A 12,258-nucleotide genomic window follows, 5' to 3' on the forward strand; every position below is an offset into this window, starting at 1 on the left:
CACTGTTTGCCTATTGTGCTGGGGATGGGAGGGAAGGGGTGGCAAGTGAGAGAAAGGTTTCCAAGATAACTGATCATTTCAGTTTAGGTGACAGAAGAATAGTACCAGCAACACAAAGAGGTGTGTCAGAAAGGGGACAAAATAATCATGGCGACTTCTTTGAGGTAGAAGATGATTTTGATTTGAATGTGTTGAATTTTAGCTGAGATTGAGCCATCAAAGGGGAAACTTCCAGCGGGTAGCTAGAGAGATGGGATTGGAGTCTCTGGAAGAAGTGAATGCTGGAGATACTGATTTGAGAGTCATCTGAAAAATTACAGTTGAAATCATGAGAATGGATGAGATCTCCAAGGGATAAAACAGGGGAATAAGACAGAGCAAAATCAATAATGCTTTATGTTTTCAAAAGAATCAGTACACTAATAAAGTAATAGATAATTATTTTTCATCCTCCAAATGGCTATCTTAAGTTATATAAAATTCCACAGATTTTCTGTATTTCAGGGTTAGATGAGATTATAATATCACTGCAAATCATTAGACGAGTAATGACCATTTATTATAAGTGCATAGGTTCTGTTTTTGAGTTCTCAGTAGCTAAAAGTCAAGGTAAGTAGGAACTAAGTCATTTTAATGTGAGACACAACCTGCCTGGATCTCTCTCCCATCCCAGTTTAAATTTTATGATTAGATGCAGAGCCCCTTATATAATATAGCTTTCCTCCAGGGTATAGGTATGTTTTCTATAAAATCTTGTTTCTTTTAAAGTATGTCTGTAGAGCTGCTCTCGAATAGAGCTGAGATTAGGTCTGGTTGTGTTGGCTTTACTTCAAGACCTCAACAAGTGTGTTAGGTGAGGTCTAAGAGAGTAATTGGAGAAAGTAGGAGGAAGGTAGTGTGGAAGTGGAGGAATAATCATGGTAACTTCTCAGCACATAGTTCAGTTGTGACAGAGTATTTCCATTGGCATTTCTTTAAAATGGTCAAACTTCCCAATAAGTAATTCATCTGATGTTATAGATTTATGAAAAGCCCTTAGTTTTTAGCACTGTTCATTCATCATCTTTTGTAAGCACAGTATTTAGTAAAATAAGATAGGCTTTTTTAAAGGTTTCATAGTTTTCAATCAAGAGTATCATATTATTAAAACATTTTGTGGTAACGCCTCATTTTCTTGGCATCATTGGGGTTGAGTGAATTTTCTAGGTAACTGAAGCTTAACCTGCTTATAACGGAAACTTTATTTTTGCCAGGTTTTGATAGAAATATTATTAAAATATTTCATATCCTTCCTGATTTAGCAAAAAAGAATATACTGAGTATGTTGTAAACTCAAGATCATCAGTGGCTCAACTGACTCTATTTTCTTGGAATTCCCAGCAGTACTTTTCATTTGTTTTTGACTATCTTTGCTGTTTTAAAGGCAGTTGTATTGTTAGAAATGTTTTGGTTTTGACTTCAATCCGTTTTTGGTTAGGCTACCTGCTCCAGTGCTACTTAGGTATCCGTGGGTAGTGGCAACCTATTTCCATGACTGGGATAACTCAGTTACAAACTGTTTGAGCTATTTAGCTATCAATTTAAACTCTGGTGTTGTGGTCTTGGTTAAGACTATCTAGACAGAACGGGTGGGACTTAATATACACACTAAAAAGTAGTTATATTTTTATTCTGCAAGTATGAAAATTAGGTTAATAAAGTTTTTTTAAATTTCCAAATATACCTCTTCTTTCATTGTCTTGTATTATTTACCAGATTATCTTGTATTATTTACTTTAAACACCATAATTTGCCAAGTTACTTTGAAAGGGCAAGAGGAATTTGAGTCTCGGACCAAAACACTCTTTGGAGATCGTAGCAACTTTCTCAACAAAATCTTATGTTATCGTAAAGTCTAATCTATGTTAAAATAGTTTAAGTTTGAAGTCCTTTGTGATTTACTGCTTGAAAAAACTCCTCTGTTATAGTACATGGCGATTTATATCCAGTTTTGGGGAAAGGGGAGAGTGCTTAGAGTCTAATGGCTGATTGGTGCCCAAATTTTTTAAAAACTGAAGACAATGAAAATTCATTGTACGTTAATTCGTTAATGCAGAAGAGATAGCTAATGAGGCATATATAAAAAATTATAGTTTGGCATGCTTATAATTTAACTGTGCAGTGTGAGTTGTTAGTTCAAATTATTTCACAGTCTACATTATCTATTTGATAGTCGTTCTAGTATTTCTGCTTTTTAATTAATTTTCCCCACTTTAGAAATATTAATCTACTTAAGAGTTCCACTCACTTACTTCAGATCAGTAAGGCAGAGCGAGTAAGTCACTTGCAAAGAAGCCCTGTATTTCTTGTGTTTAATAGATTCAGTGAGGGTATTAAAGTGAACGTTTAGTCCAAGGCTATGTTTCCTGGGCCCAGATTTTTCTAATAATACAGAATTGGAGCTGCACTGTTCCATATTTAAATGTAGTGGTTTAAGTATCAATTATTGTCATATGTGATTTCTTCTTTTTCTTCTTTTACAGCCTTGTTGAAGAAAGCAAATTGATCCCAGTTCTTTTTGAAGTAATTCTGGTAAGACATGAAATGAATATTTGAAAGTCAAAAGAATGGAATGAAAAAAAAAACAGCATTTTACTAAGAACCCAGAAGCCTTGGTTCTCGCCTGAGTTCTTTTATTAACTTTCTCTGTAATTTTAGTCAAGTCATTTAACCTGGCTGTGCCTCAGTGTCCTCATCTCTAAACTGAAGAGGTTGGACTAAAACCAGACTTCTGAGCTTGGGGTCCATGGACCCTCCAAGATATCCATGGATAGATTTCTGGGGTTTTGTGAACCTGGATGGGAAAAAATTACATCGTTATTTTTACTACCTTCTAACTTAAATTTAGCATTTCTTTCCGTTACAAGTGAAGGCAAAGAACTTTGATTCTGAGGACGGGTACATGACGTACAAAAGTCAAGAATTCCTGGACTAGAAGATCTTTAAGATCTGTCTTTAGAGTGATTGTGTGATGGAGTTCAGAGAGCTCTGGACTCAGAGTCAGCACCCTTGGCTAGGAGGCCTGGCTCTCCATGATATTGAAGAGTTGCACCCTTGGTCAACTTTACTCATTCCCTCTGAGCCTCAATTTCCTTGTCTCTAAAAGAGAAAAAATACTTGTACTACTATATTACTTTATTGTTTTGGTGAAGACACCTTGTAAGTATAAGGCATTGTTTATGAGTTATTATGATTAAAATTATACTTCTCAGAATCTTACCATGGATTAAGAAATGACCCTAGGTTGTTGAAGACTATACCATTAGGCAGTTAATCATCGAGAATTTATTAAGTGCCTACTATGTGTCAGGCACTGTTCTAGTGGAATGAAAGCGCTGGTAGGTTCTACCTTGTTGGAAAGGCTCCAAGCATTGGTCCTAGCCAAAGACTGCACCTACTTTCTAAAGACCAGAGAGGCTAAGTGTGGAAAGGTTTGTCAACAGTGGATGACCTCTCAGTGATGAATTTTCTTTGGCCATGGCAGCCATAAAACAAAAAAACATATTAAATGACTCTCAATCCTATGCAGCCTCCTTCAGCTTTTGTACTGATGGTGAGAGAGTGTCAGGAAAGCAGACAGAAGGTGCTTAGCATCATACGGCTTTTAGGTTACCTAGAGATATTAACTTGGATATTGATACTCAAAAAAAGAGCTTCTCCAGTGATCAAAGAGTGAATATAGAGCTAGCTGGAGGAACTGAATCATATCAATCTTGACATCCTTGCTGTATTCAAAGCCAGAAGAAAAAAAGGAAGTTGCAACTCAATGAAAAGATGGCTCACAGATTCTCCTTGGAGAAGCCAATAAAGGAATTGGCTCAGTTGATTTTATCTTGTGTTCAAAGACAACAAGAAATTTCATTTCATGGAACATTTGGCCATCATGTGTTAACAGTGCTTGTGCTAAATCCTTGCAAAAAGATGACCATGAAAATAATTGCGGCTTATATGCCAACATCTGTAGCAGAGCATGAAGAGGTGGAAAAACCCTGGGAAGAGTTCAGTAAGCTGTTGAGAATTAGATCAACATATGCTTTGATATTTGATGACTACAAAAGTGGTCAGAGGTGAGGTTGGTAAAAATGTATGTTGGCAGTTATGGTTCAGGAATAAGGAATAAGAGAGGTCAAAGAGTTGTAGACTACACAGAGGCCCCAGGATTGTACATCATAAATTTTTCCTTTGAGAAAAGAATTGGAAGGCACTGGACAAGGTGAGCACCAAATAGCATAACAAAAATGAATTTAATTATATTTTGACAGGAAACAACTTTATTACCCCTTTGCTAGTCATTCCTGAGTCTGCCATCAGCATAAGGTCACACAAACAGCTTGCTAGAGCAAAAATCAAAATTAATAGAAAGTTAGAAAAAAATGCCTTAAAATGAGAAAAATATATGGCATGCAATTAAGCCCTGACCTATTAAAATAATTGTTCAAGTGGGAAAATGGGAAAGGGGTGTAGGAGAGAACACTAGCACCAATTGTATTTCATATGGACATTTAACTAATTAATGTAAATAAGTTGCCCCTGTGAGGAGACCAAAAGATTCCCAGACCTATCATTGTCAGCAAATACCTGCCTTACTTGACAAGCAAAGAGACATGATAGTCAAGGGCAGTAGTTACTTAGAAAATAAACACATTTGTAAACGAGCTCTTGGAGAAAGATGCGAGAAGATTGAGGGCGGTTACGGTTTAAAAAACAAAAGAACAATGGAAGGCAAAAAAAGTGTTTAAAAAAATTTTCAGACACCTAAGAAAATTATCCCAATCAAAGCAAAAGGAGGTCCATAGAGCGGTAATTCAAATGACAGACTAGTTGAAAAATTAATTTTATGAGGAATAACTGAAAGAGCTAACTCTTGCACATGATTCTAGCTTATGAGTGATCTAAAGGTGTAACTGTCAAGGAAAAATAAATATTTAAGATAATGAAGACAATTAACAGTAGACAGGAAGAGAGAATTTAGAAAAGTGAAAAATTCACTGCTAGGAAAAATGCCTATGATTCTTGGGTCATGTGAAGTCTTTATTTGACACCTTTATACTTCCTTGCTTTTTTATATTGTATATGTTGATGCTGAAGTCCAACTCTGATGCCTCCTCATGGCTTAGACTGAATTATCAAATTTTCCAGTGTAGTATAGGCTCTGATGGATCCCACCGTATTGGAGAGCCTTCAAGTATTTCAGGTCTAGCAATGAGCTACATTTCCGTCATCCAGGGATCAGCCTAGTTAAATTCATAGAAGCAAAGCACGAGAAGGTTGGCTACCAGACAATAAGTATTTTTGGCCATAAGAACTCCTGAGACCAGTTTGCTAAGATAAAGAGATATTGCAATCTACATTAATGGAGGAAATACCCTCATTGATAAATCATGGATCCTTGAAGAGTTGAGTATAATGATTTTCCTACAACAAGTTTCTAAGTTCCTTGGAGGAAAAAGTAAATCTTGTACTTCTCTGTACTCTCTGTATCCACCAAGGTTAGTTAATACTGTCCGTATAATTGATATTCTACAAACATCTATTAGTTTTTTTTTTACAGCCCCTTACATGTAGTACACATTTGACTATGATCTCCTTGGAGTCCAGGACCATTCTTTTGCCTTTCTTTGTATCCCCAGTGCTTAGCATAGTGCCTGGCACATAGCAGGTGCTTATGAAATAGTAGTGGACAGACTGACCAATAGGCATTTAATCAGTGTTTGAAAGAGTGAGATGTGAGAGGTCAGTATTTTGTCTAATCTTTCTGTCTTCAGCTCTATTCCTACTCCCCTTGATTTCAGAATGGGAGGAGAGGTCAAAAAGAAATAACTATTTTCAGATAATTGACTTAGAGCTGGAAGGGACTTTCCAGGTCCTCCACTGTAACTCTTTCATTTCACATAAAGGAAACTAAGGCCTGAAGATGTTATGTCATGTTCCTGAGTTCCCATGGAACCTGGGTCCACTGACTCTGCAGTAACCTGCCTCTCCATAAAATGCTTGTGTTGGCCAATGTAAGCAAGTGGCATGGTATCAACTGAACTCATGTATTTCTAGGCTCTTACTTCCACTGCCTGTTCTAATTCATTGTCTAGGGCAATGGCTTTTATAAAAGAGGTGTGCTGTAAATGGTTTTGGGGTTGAATCTAATTTTTGTTACTATTAAAGGAGATAAAGGGTTATCTCCAATAACCTCTGGCAAAATTTGATCAGTTTCTTTGGGCCAACAGTAAAATTCAACTTCTCTCTTCTAGGCCACCATTGTTTTTGTCCTCACTCGTGGTTCCCACATCTCAAGGCAGATGTAAAAAATTACTATTGGAACTGACAGTAAAGACAATGATTCCCTTTACCCATCCCTTAACCACTAACCATAAAGTTTATTCTTAAACAAAGAATTCAGGACACTTGCTATTTATAGCACTTGGAGTGGCAGCAGAAGGCTACTGGTTTTGATTAAATTAAGCAAGAGTCTCTGAGCATATGATATCTGCTGCTGTTTGCATTAGTTTTCTTGGCTAAGTATAAAAAGGCAGACTCTTTGCACTTATCCAGAGCTGTGAATGATTTCTCACATCGTGCCTGGAAACCTGACAAACTGAAATCAGTTTACTGAATTATGGGAAAAAAGTTAATATTTAAATAAAAGAGACCTTTTAATATTTCTGGCAGGGGAAATGGAGTTGAAAATTTATTAGAAGTACCATAAATTTGAAAAAAAATTCAGAGAGGACAGTGAAGGACAGATGATTATCATATATTATTTTTGAATGTGCAATCTAAGCAGCAGCTTTCACTGGAAGCCCAACAAGAAAATAGTATCACAATGAAGACACTGAATCTTAATTTTATTCTAAAATATTGTTTGTTGGGCTGGCCTCTTTCATCTGTTGTATATATAGATCTGAGTCCTTGTTGTGGCCCACTGCCTAGAGCCAAAGGTCAAGAACTTGAATAAGGAACATACTTTTGGCAGGACAGCACTAAATTTGAGTTAACTTGTAGGATCCTTGAACAGACTTTTATAAAATGAACACTGAGTGCAAAATACAATTTGAGGGAGAAGAGTTTAGATAAAAGCTGGCCCTTGCCTTGATTCTCACCATCTAATTCATCCAAGTCCAGTTCAATTACCACCTTCTGTCTTTGGAAATCCCCTTAATGTTTGTGCAAAATGCTTCTTGTAGAAGGTGATGTATGGCCGGTAGGTTGGTACCTTGTTGACTTCTTTCAGAGTCCAGTAAGGGTACCAACGTATTGAGTTGAGCATGAGATACCTTCTCCACTGTGTACATAGAGGGTGCCCTTTGTTTAGAATACACTTGATTAAGTCCTATGGCTCCTCAGAGAGTTTCAATACTAATTCTACGATCATTGGGATCATCTAGTTCTTTCAGAATCTGTAGCAAGTAAACAGGCTCTTCTCAGAGACTGCTTAGTTCATCAGCCATCACTACTTTCCACTGACTGATCAAGAAGTCCAACCAATTACCCACTAGGAGATAGGTGTTTTAAATGCATTTTCTTTTGTAGGACCCTAACCCTTCCATGGAGCTATTTTATTAATGGGCAGGTTGCCCACTCTGTCCTCAACTTGGTATGCAGAGTGTTCCTTGATGCTGGAAAATGGGCATATTCCTAAGCTTGAGTGATCTAAATATGCCTACTAGGGGAGGGCACCATAACTCCCAGCCTACGTGTACCTCTTCAAGAGGCAAAGGGAACTGAATTTGTAGGCAATAGGAAACCACTGGAGATATGTGAACATGAGTGACATGACTGTATCCATGGATGAACAAGATTATTTTGGGATGAAGGGAAGGGGGAGATTAGAGGCAAGACCTTCTAGCTATTACACTAATAGTATTACAGTGAGTGGTAATGGGAGTCTCTTGTAGTGGGATGGTAACAATGGAAATAGAGAAGAAGAGAGATACAAGAGTTGTTGTAGAGGTAAAATCACCAGGATTATGTAACTGATTGGCTAGAAGTGAGGAGAGGAGGAGTCAAAGACAACCCCAAGTTTGGAACATGGGTTTAATAAGTAAATGGTATTTTGTTGTTGTGCTCAGTCATATCTGACTCTCTGTGACCCTATTTGGGGTTTTCTTGGCAAAGATACTGGAGTGGTTCACCATTTCCGTCTCCAGCTCATTTTACAGATGAAGAAAATGAGGCAAATAGAGTTAAATGACTTGCCCAGGGTCACGTAACTTGTGTCAGAGGCCAAATTTGAACTCCGAAGGATGAGTCTTTCTGATTCCCGGCCCACCACTCTATCTACTGTACCACCTAGCTGTCCTAAGCAAATGGTAGTTCTATAGGGAAAAAAATAGTTTAATCATAAGGAGAAGCAAGGTTAGGGGGAAAGAGCTTGGTGTGGGACATGTTGAGTTTTAAATGCTAGTCAAGATGTCCTGTAGGGAGTTGGAGATAATGGGTCTGCATTTTAGAAGTCCATGGATGAGGATTTGTATATATTGTTCATGACTACTTTAATCTGCATACTCATTGGGCTTTTTTTTTTTTTACTTAATTCTATTTGTTATAGTAAAATGAATTAAAGTAACAGTATGAAATTCAATAAGAATAACAGTAAGCATTTCAGTATTTACTTGATAATTCTCTTTTGGTAAGCATAATTTTATAATTTCCTATAATGAAATCATTTAGAACGGTGAACCCTCCTTTTAGTGTCACTTAGGCTTTTCAGAATTTCCCAGTGCCCTCGCTCCTTCCAACCTTCCATAGCAAACATGCTGAAGTCTTCTTTATGCTAAATAAAACCCTTTCCCTCAACACAGCTGAGCCTCATGAGCTGGCATCCTCTGCCTCCTCTTCCCCATGAGACTGAAAGGGGAGGCTCCACTTGTTGCCTTTTTGACCCTTTACAAGCTGACAAAGGTCATTGAGCAGTGGGGTCATAGGGTTCAACAGGTTCCCCCAATGAGGAGCATCATTTGAATCTTGTGACCAATGACCTCAAGCTGAAAGAGACCTCTGAAGCCATCTCATCCAAGCCCCCAGTTCTACAAACGAGACAATAAAGGCTGAGGGTTGGGATGGTGTCCACAGTCTCATGGAAAGTGAGAGACAGAGGTGGGATTCCACTCTCGTCCCTCTGAGATCCTTCTGTGGAGCCAAAGACTCAAAGATAGGAGACAGTCACTTAGGGACTTGCCCTGGGAATTTGAAGGCTTACAAAACAGTAAAGAATTTTGTATGAATTCCAGTATGACATGACTGATTTTGCCTTTGACCTGCCCAGGGGATTTTTAGTTTCCTGTATTCTATCCTAGTTGTTTCTCCCAATAGCTTCTTTGTTCCTAGGAGACTACCATTTTAAGAAGTTTGCAACAAAAGTTGGCCCAAGTGCGTGTGTGCATGTGTGTGTGTGTATGTGTGTGTGTGTATGTTGTGCATATGTGTGTGGAGGAAGTGATATATTCTGTGCTGTTGTAGAGGATGTGTTTTGGAATATATGACTAAATCAGACTAGGTAGATAACTCAGGTCTGTAGATTACAGTCAATAGGCTGCAATAGATATCTTCCAACAACTTTCTTACTAGGAAATATGCATACACGTGTATATGCATGTATACATTCATACATATGTTTTTTTCTGGACAGTCTTTTTATATGTTTACAGAGACTTTCCCCTTGACTTTGTTGGTGATAAATTTCAGAGTTTGCATTTTTTTTTTACTACTTTTATAATGAGCAACAGCATACCAAGCAAAAGGTCATGAATAGGCAATGCAAGACCATCTTTGCAAAAGCAGCGAATGAGATTAAACACAAAATCTGGTTTATTCTTTTTATGGCTAATGGCAGTGCAACGTGCACTAAAAATATCCACGTGTGTTTGAAGTTTGCTTAGATTAAAATTCACGTTACGGTCCTTTGCTGAAATTAGTCAAAGCATGAATGTTGTTCTTTTGTTTTTATTGTAATGGGGCTTCTGTGCTATTCACAAGTGAATAGTCCTTGCTACTCCATGTTACTCTATGGTAACTTCTATGCTTAGTTGTAAAAATGATTCATTTTGTTATCTGTGGCAGGTTTTCCTTTGAAATATATTACCCATGCACTTTAGAAGATTGCTCACATATGTCTCTCGGTCTGTCTCTTCTTCTATGATAGCCTGTATCTGTTGGAAGAAAGTGGCCTTTTTACATCACTCCTCAATGTTTTATAGGGTTTTTCCCCATAGCTCCAGGTAGGTATTTTAGGGAAATTATTACAGAACTGTATTAGAAATTCAAGTTAAAAAGAGAAAGTAGTTGCATGCCTGGTTAGCAAGATTAAAGGGATTGGTCATGTGGTGGGAGTAGGTCATAAATGATTATTAAAATTGCATATAGGCTCTATAATAAATTTATTTTTAGCTCTTTGCTTTTGAAGAGTGTGCACAACTCTCTGTGTGTAAATGTAGGTCTCAAAACTTCTTGTAAACTTAGTCACTAGTACCTTAAACCAGTCAAAAGAAACAGTCTATTTTGAAAGATACCTGCCTATACAGTCTCTCTTACGCTTTCCAACTCTCATCCCCTTTGAATTCTAAGGCCCTTTCCAACATCCTTTCCTTGACTTTTTAAATGTTCCACATCAACCTTTAAGTATGCTACTTCATTCAAATAAACAACATATTGTTTGGTGAAGGACTCTGTCAAATCAGTTTCCAGCCATGGAAGAACAATAAGCATGGTAGAACACAGCAGAGCTGTGGACATTTATTCCCTTCTTGACAAGCATTCTGATCTAGCAGGAGTAGCTCAGAAGACCTGGGTGCATATCTTGGTGTAACATGGTAAGGCTAATAATACTCAAACTACCTATCTCATCTAGTTATTGTAACGTTTTGGATTTATTCTTAAATGAATTTTATTGATGCCTTTGATTTCATTCACACAGTCATATCTTCCCCTACACACACACGCACACACGCACACACACACACACACACACACACACAAACATATTGGGCTCTCTCTTGACTAGTTTCTGCTAGAGTGATTTTCAGTTTTTACAGTAATTCTTATCAAATAAGTAGCTGTTTCCTAGGTAATTTATGTTTTTTTTCTTGGTTTCTCCTTGCTGTTTTACATTAATATTTTCCTTTTCATTATGAAATTGAAAAGCATCAACAAATATGAACATTTCTGCATGTGAAAAAGAGAAAATGAGGACTATGTGCAACCATGAATCTCTATTGCATACTGCTTGGGTTTTTTATATATCAGATTTAACATGGTTTCCATCACTGTCCTGTGTTGTCTCTGTCCCCTTTTGAACTTCATTTTGCTTTTTGTATTTGTTTTTTTTTATCAATTTTTTTTGTTAATGGAAAATCTGACTTCTTCCTCCTATGATTCCTCCCCTCAGTTGAGAAAGTGAGATAAGTGAAACTCCAGTTAAAATCATATACATTCAAACAAAACAAATATTGCCATTGGCCATGTCCAAAAAACACATATGTTTTAATTTGCACTATCACATGTCTATCTAGCATGTTTCATCATGAATCCTCTAGAATTATGGTTAGTTATTATGTAGATCAGCACACCTATGTCCTTCAAAGTTGTTTATTTTTTATAATATCATTGTGATTGTATAATTGTATGTTGTATAAATATAATATAGCACAGTACCTGGCATATAATAAGCACTTAATAAATCTTTATTGAGTATTGACTGGTCACTCTCCTGGTTCTATACACTTTGCTCTGCATCAGTTCATACAGGTCTTCTCAAGTTTCTCACAAACAATCATCTTCATCGTCCATCATCCAACTTGCCTACACAGATACATTTAAAGGTATTACTTGGTTTGGCCTCTGACAACCTATAATTTTCAATGGAAATCCTTTGGACGAATCCCAAGCTTTTGAAATCAGAGTTCTAACTTTGCTGAGAGGTCATAATCAGTTAACATCTCATAGTCTGTGATTATATTGTGTTAAAATATCAATGGAACTGAGCAGAGGTGAGGAGAAGGAACTAATTTTGTGTCTCTTTCACTTGTAATGATCATGTGAATTTTCTGAAATTTTAGGTGCTGATTCTTGTTTATTTTGTATAATAAAATTATACCTTTTTTTGTTTGGGTGCTGGAGGATCATACATTAGGTCATTTTTAAAGAAGTGAACATTTTATAATGGTATTGATTCTTCATGGATTTTATAGAGATGCATGGAAAGATTGAAATTTAAGTATCATTCTCCAA

At 36.9% G+C, this 12,258-nt stretch overlaps 1 protein-coding gene across 4 annotated transcripts in view; it reads left to right on the forward strand.

Annotated features, from left to right (window-relative positions):
• Positions 1–12,258, forward strand: part of ULK4 (unc-51 like kinase 4) — a 636,813-nt gene that overhangs the window by 310,992 nt on the left and 313,563 nt on the right. For all 4 annotated transcript variants that reach the window (XM_027872479.1, XM_027872481.1, XM_027872482.1 and 1 more), the window contains one exon: positions 2,523–2,571. In XM_027872479.1, coding sequence (XP_027728280.1) covers positions 2,523–2,571 — 49 coding nt within the window. The remainder of the gene's footprint in view (positions 1–2,522; positions 2,572–12,258) is intronic.

This window comes from Vombatus ursinus, unplaced genomic scaffold (assembly GCF_900497805.2).
Source record: "Vombatus ursinus unplaced genomic scaffold, bare-nosed wombat genome assembly UNPS02014799.1, whole genome shotgun sequence".
Taxonomy (NCBI): domain Eukaryota; kingdom Metazoa; phylum Chordata; class Mammalia; order Diprotodontia; family Vombatidae; genus Vombatus; species Vombatus ursinus.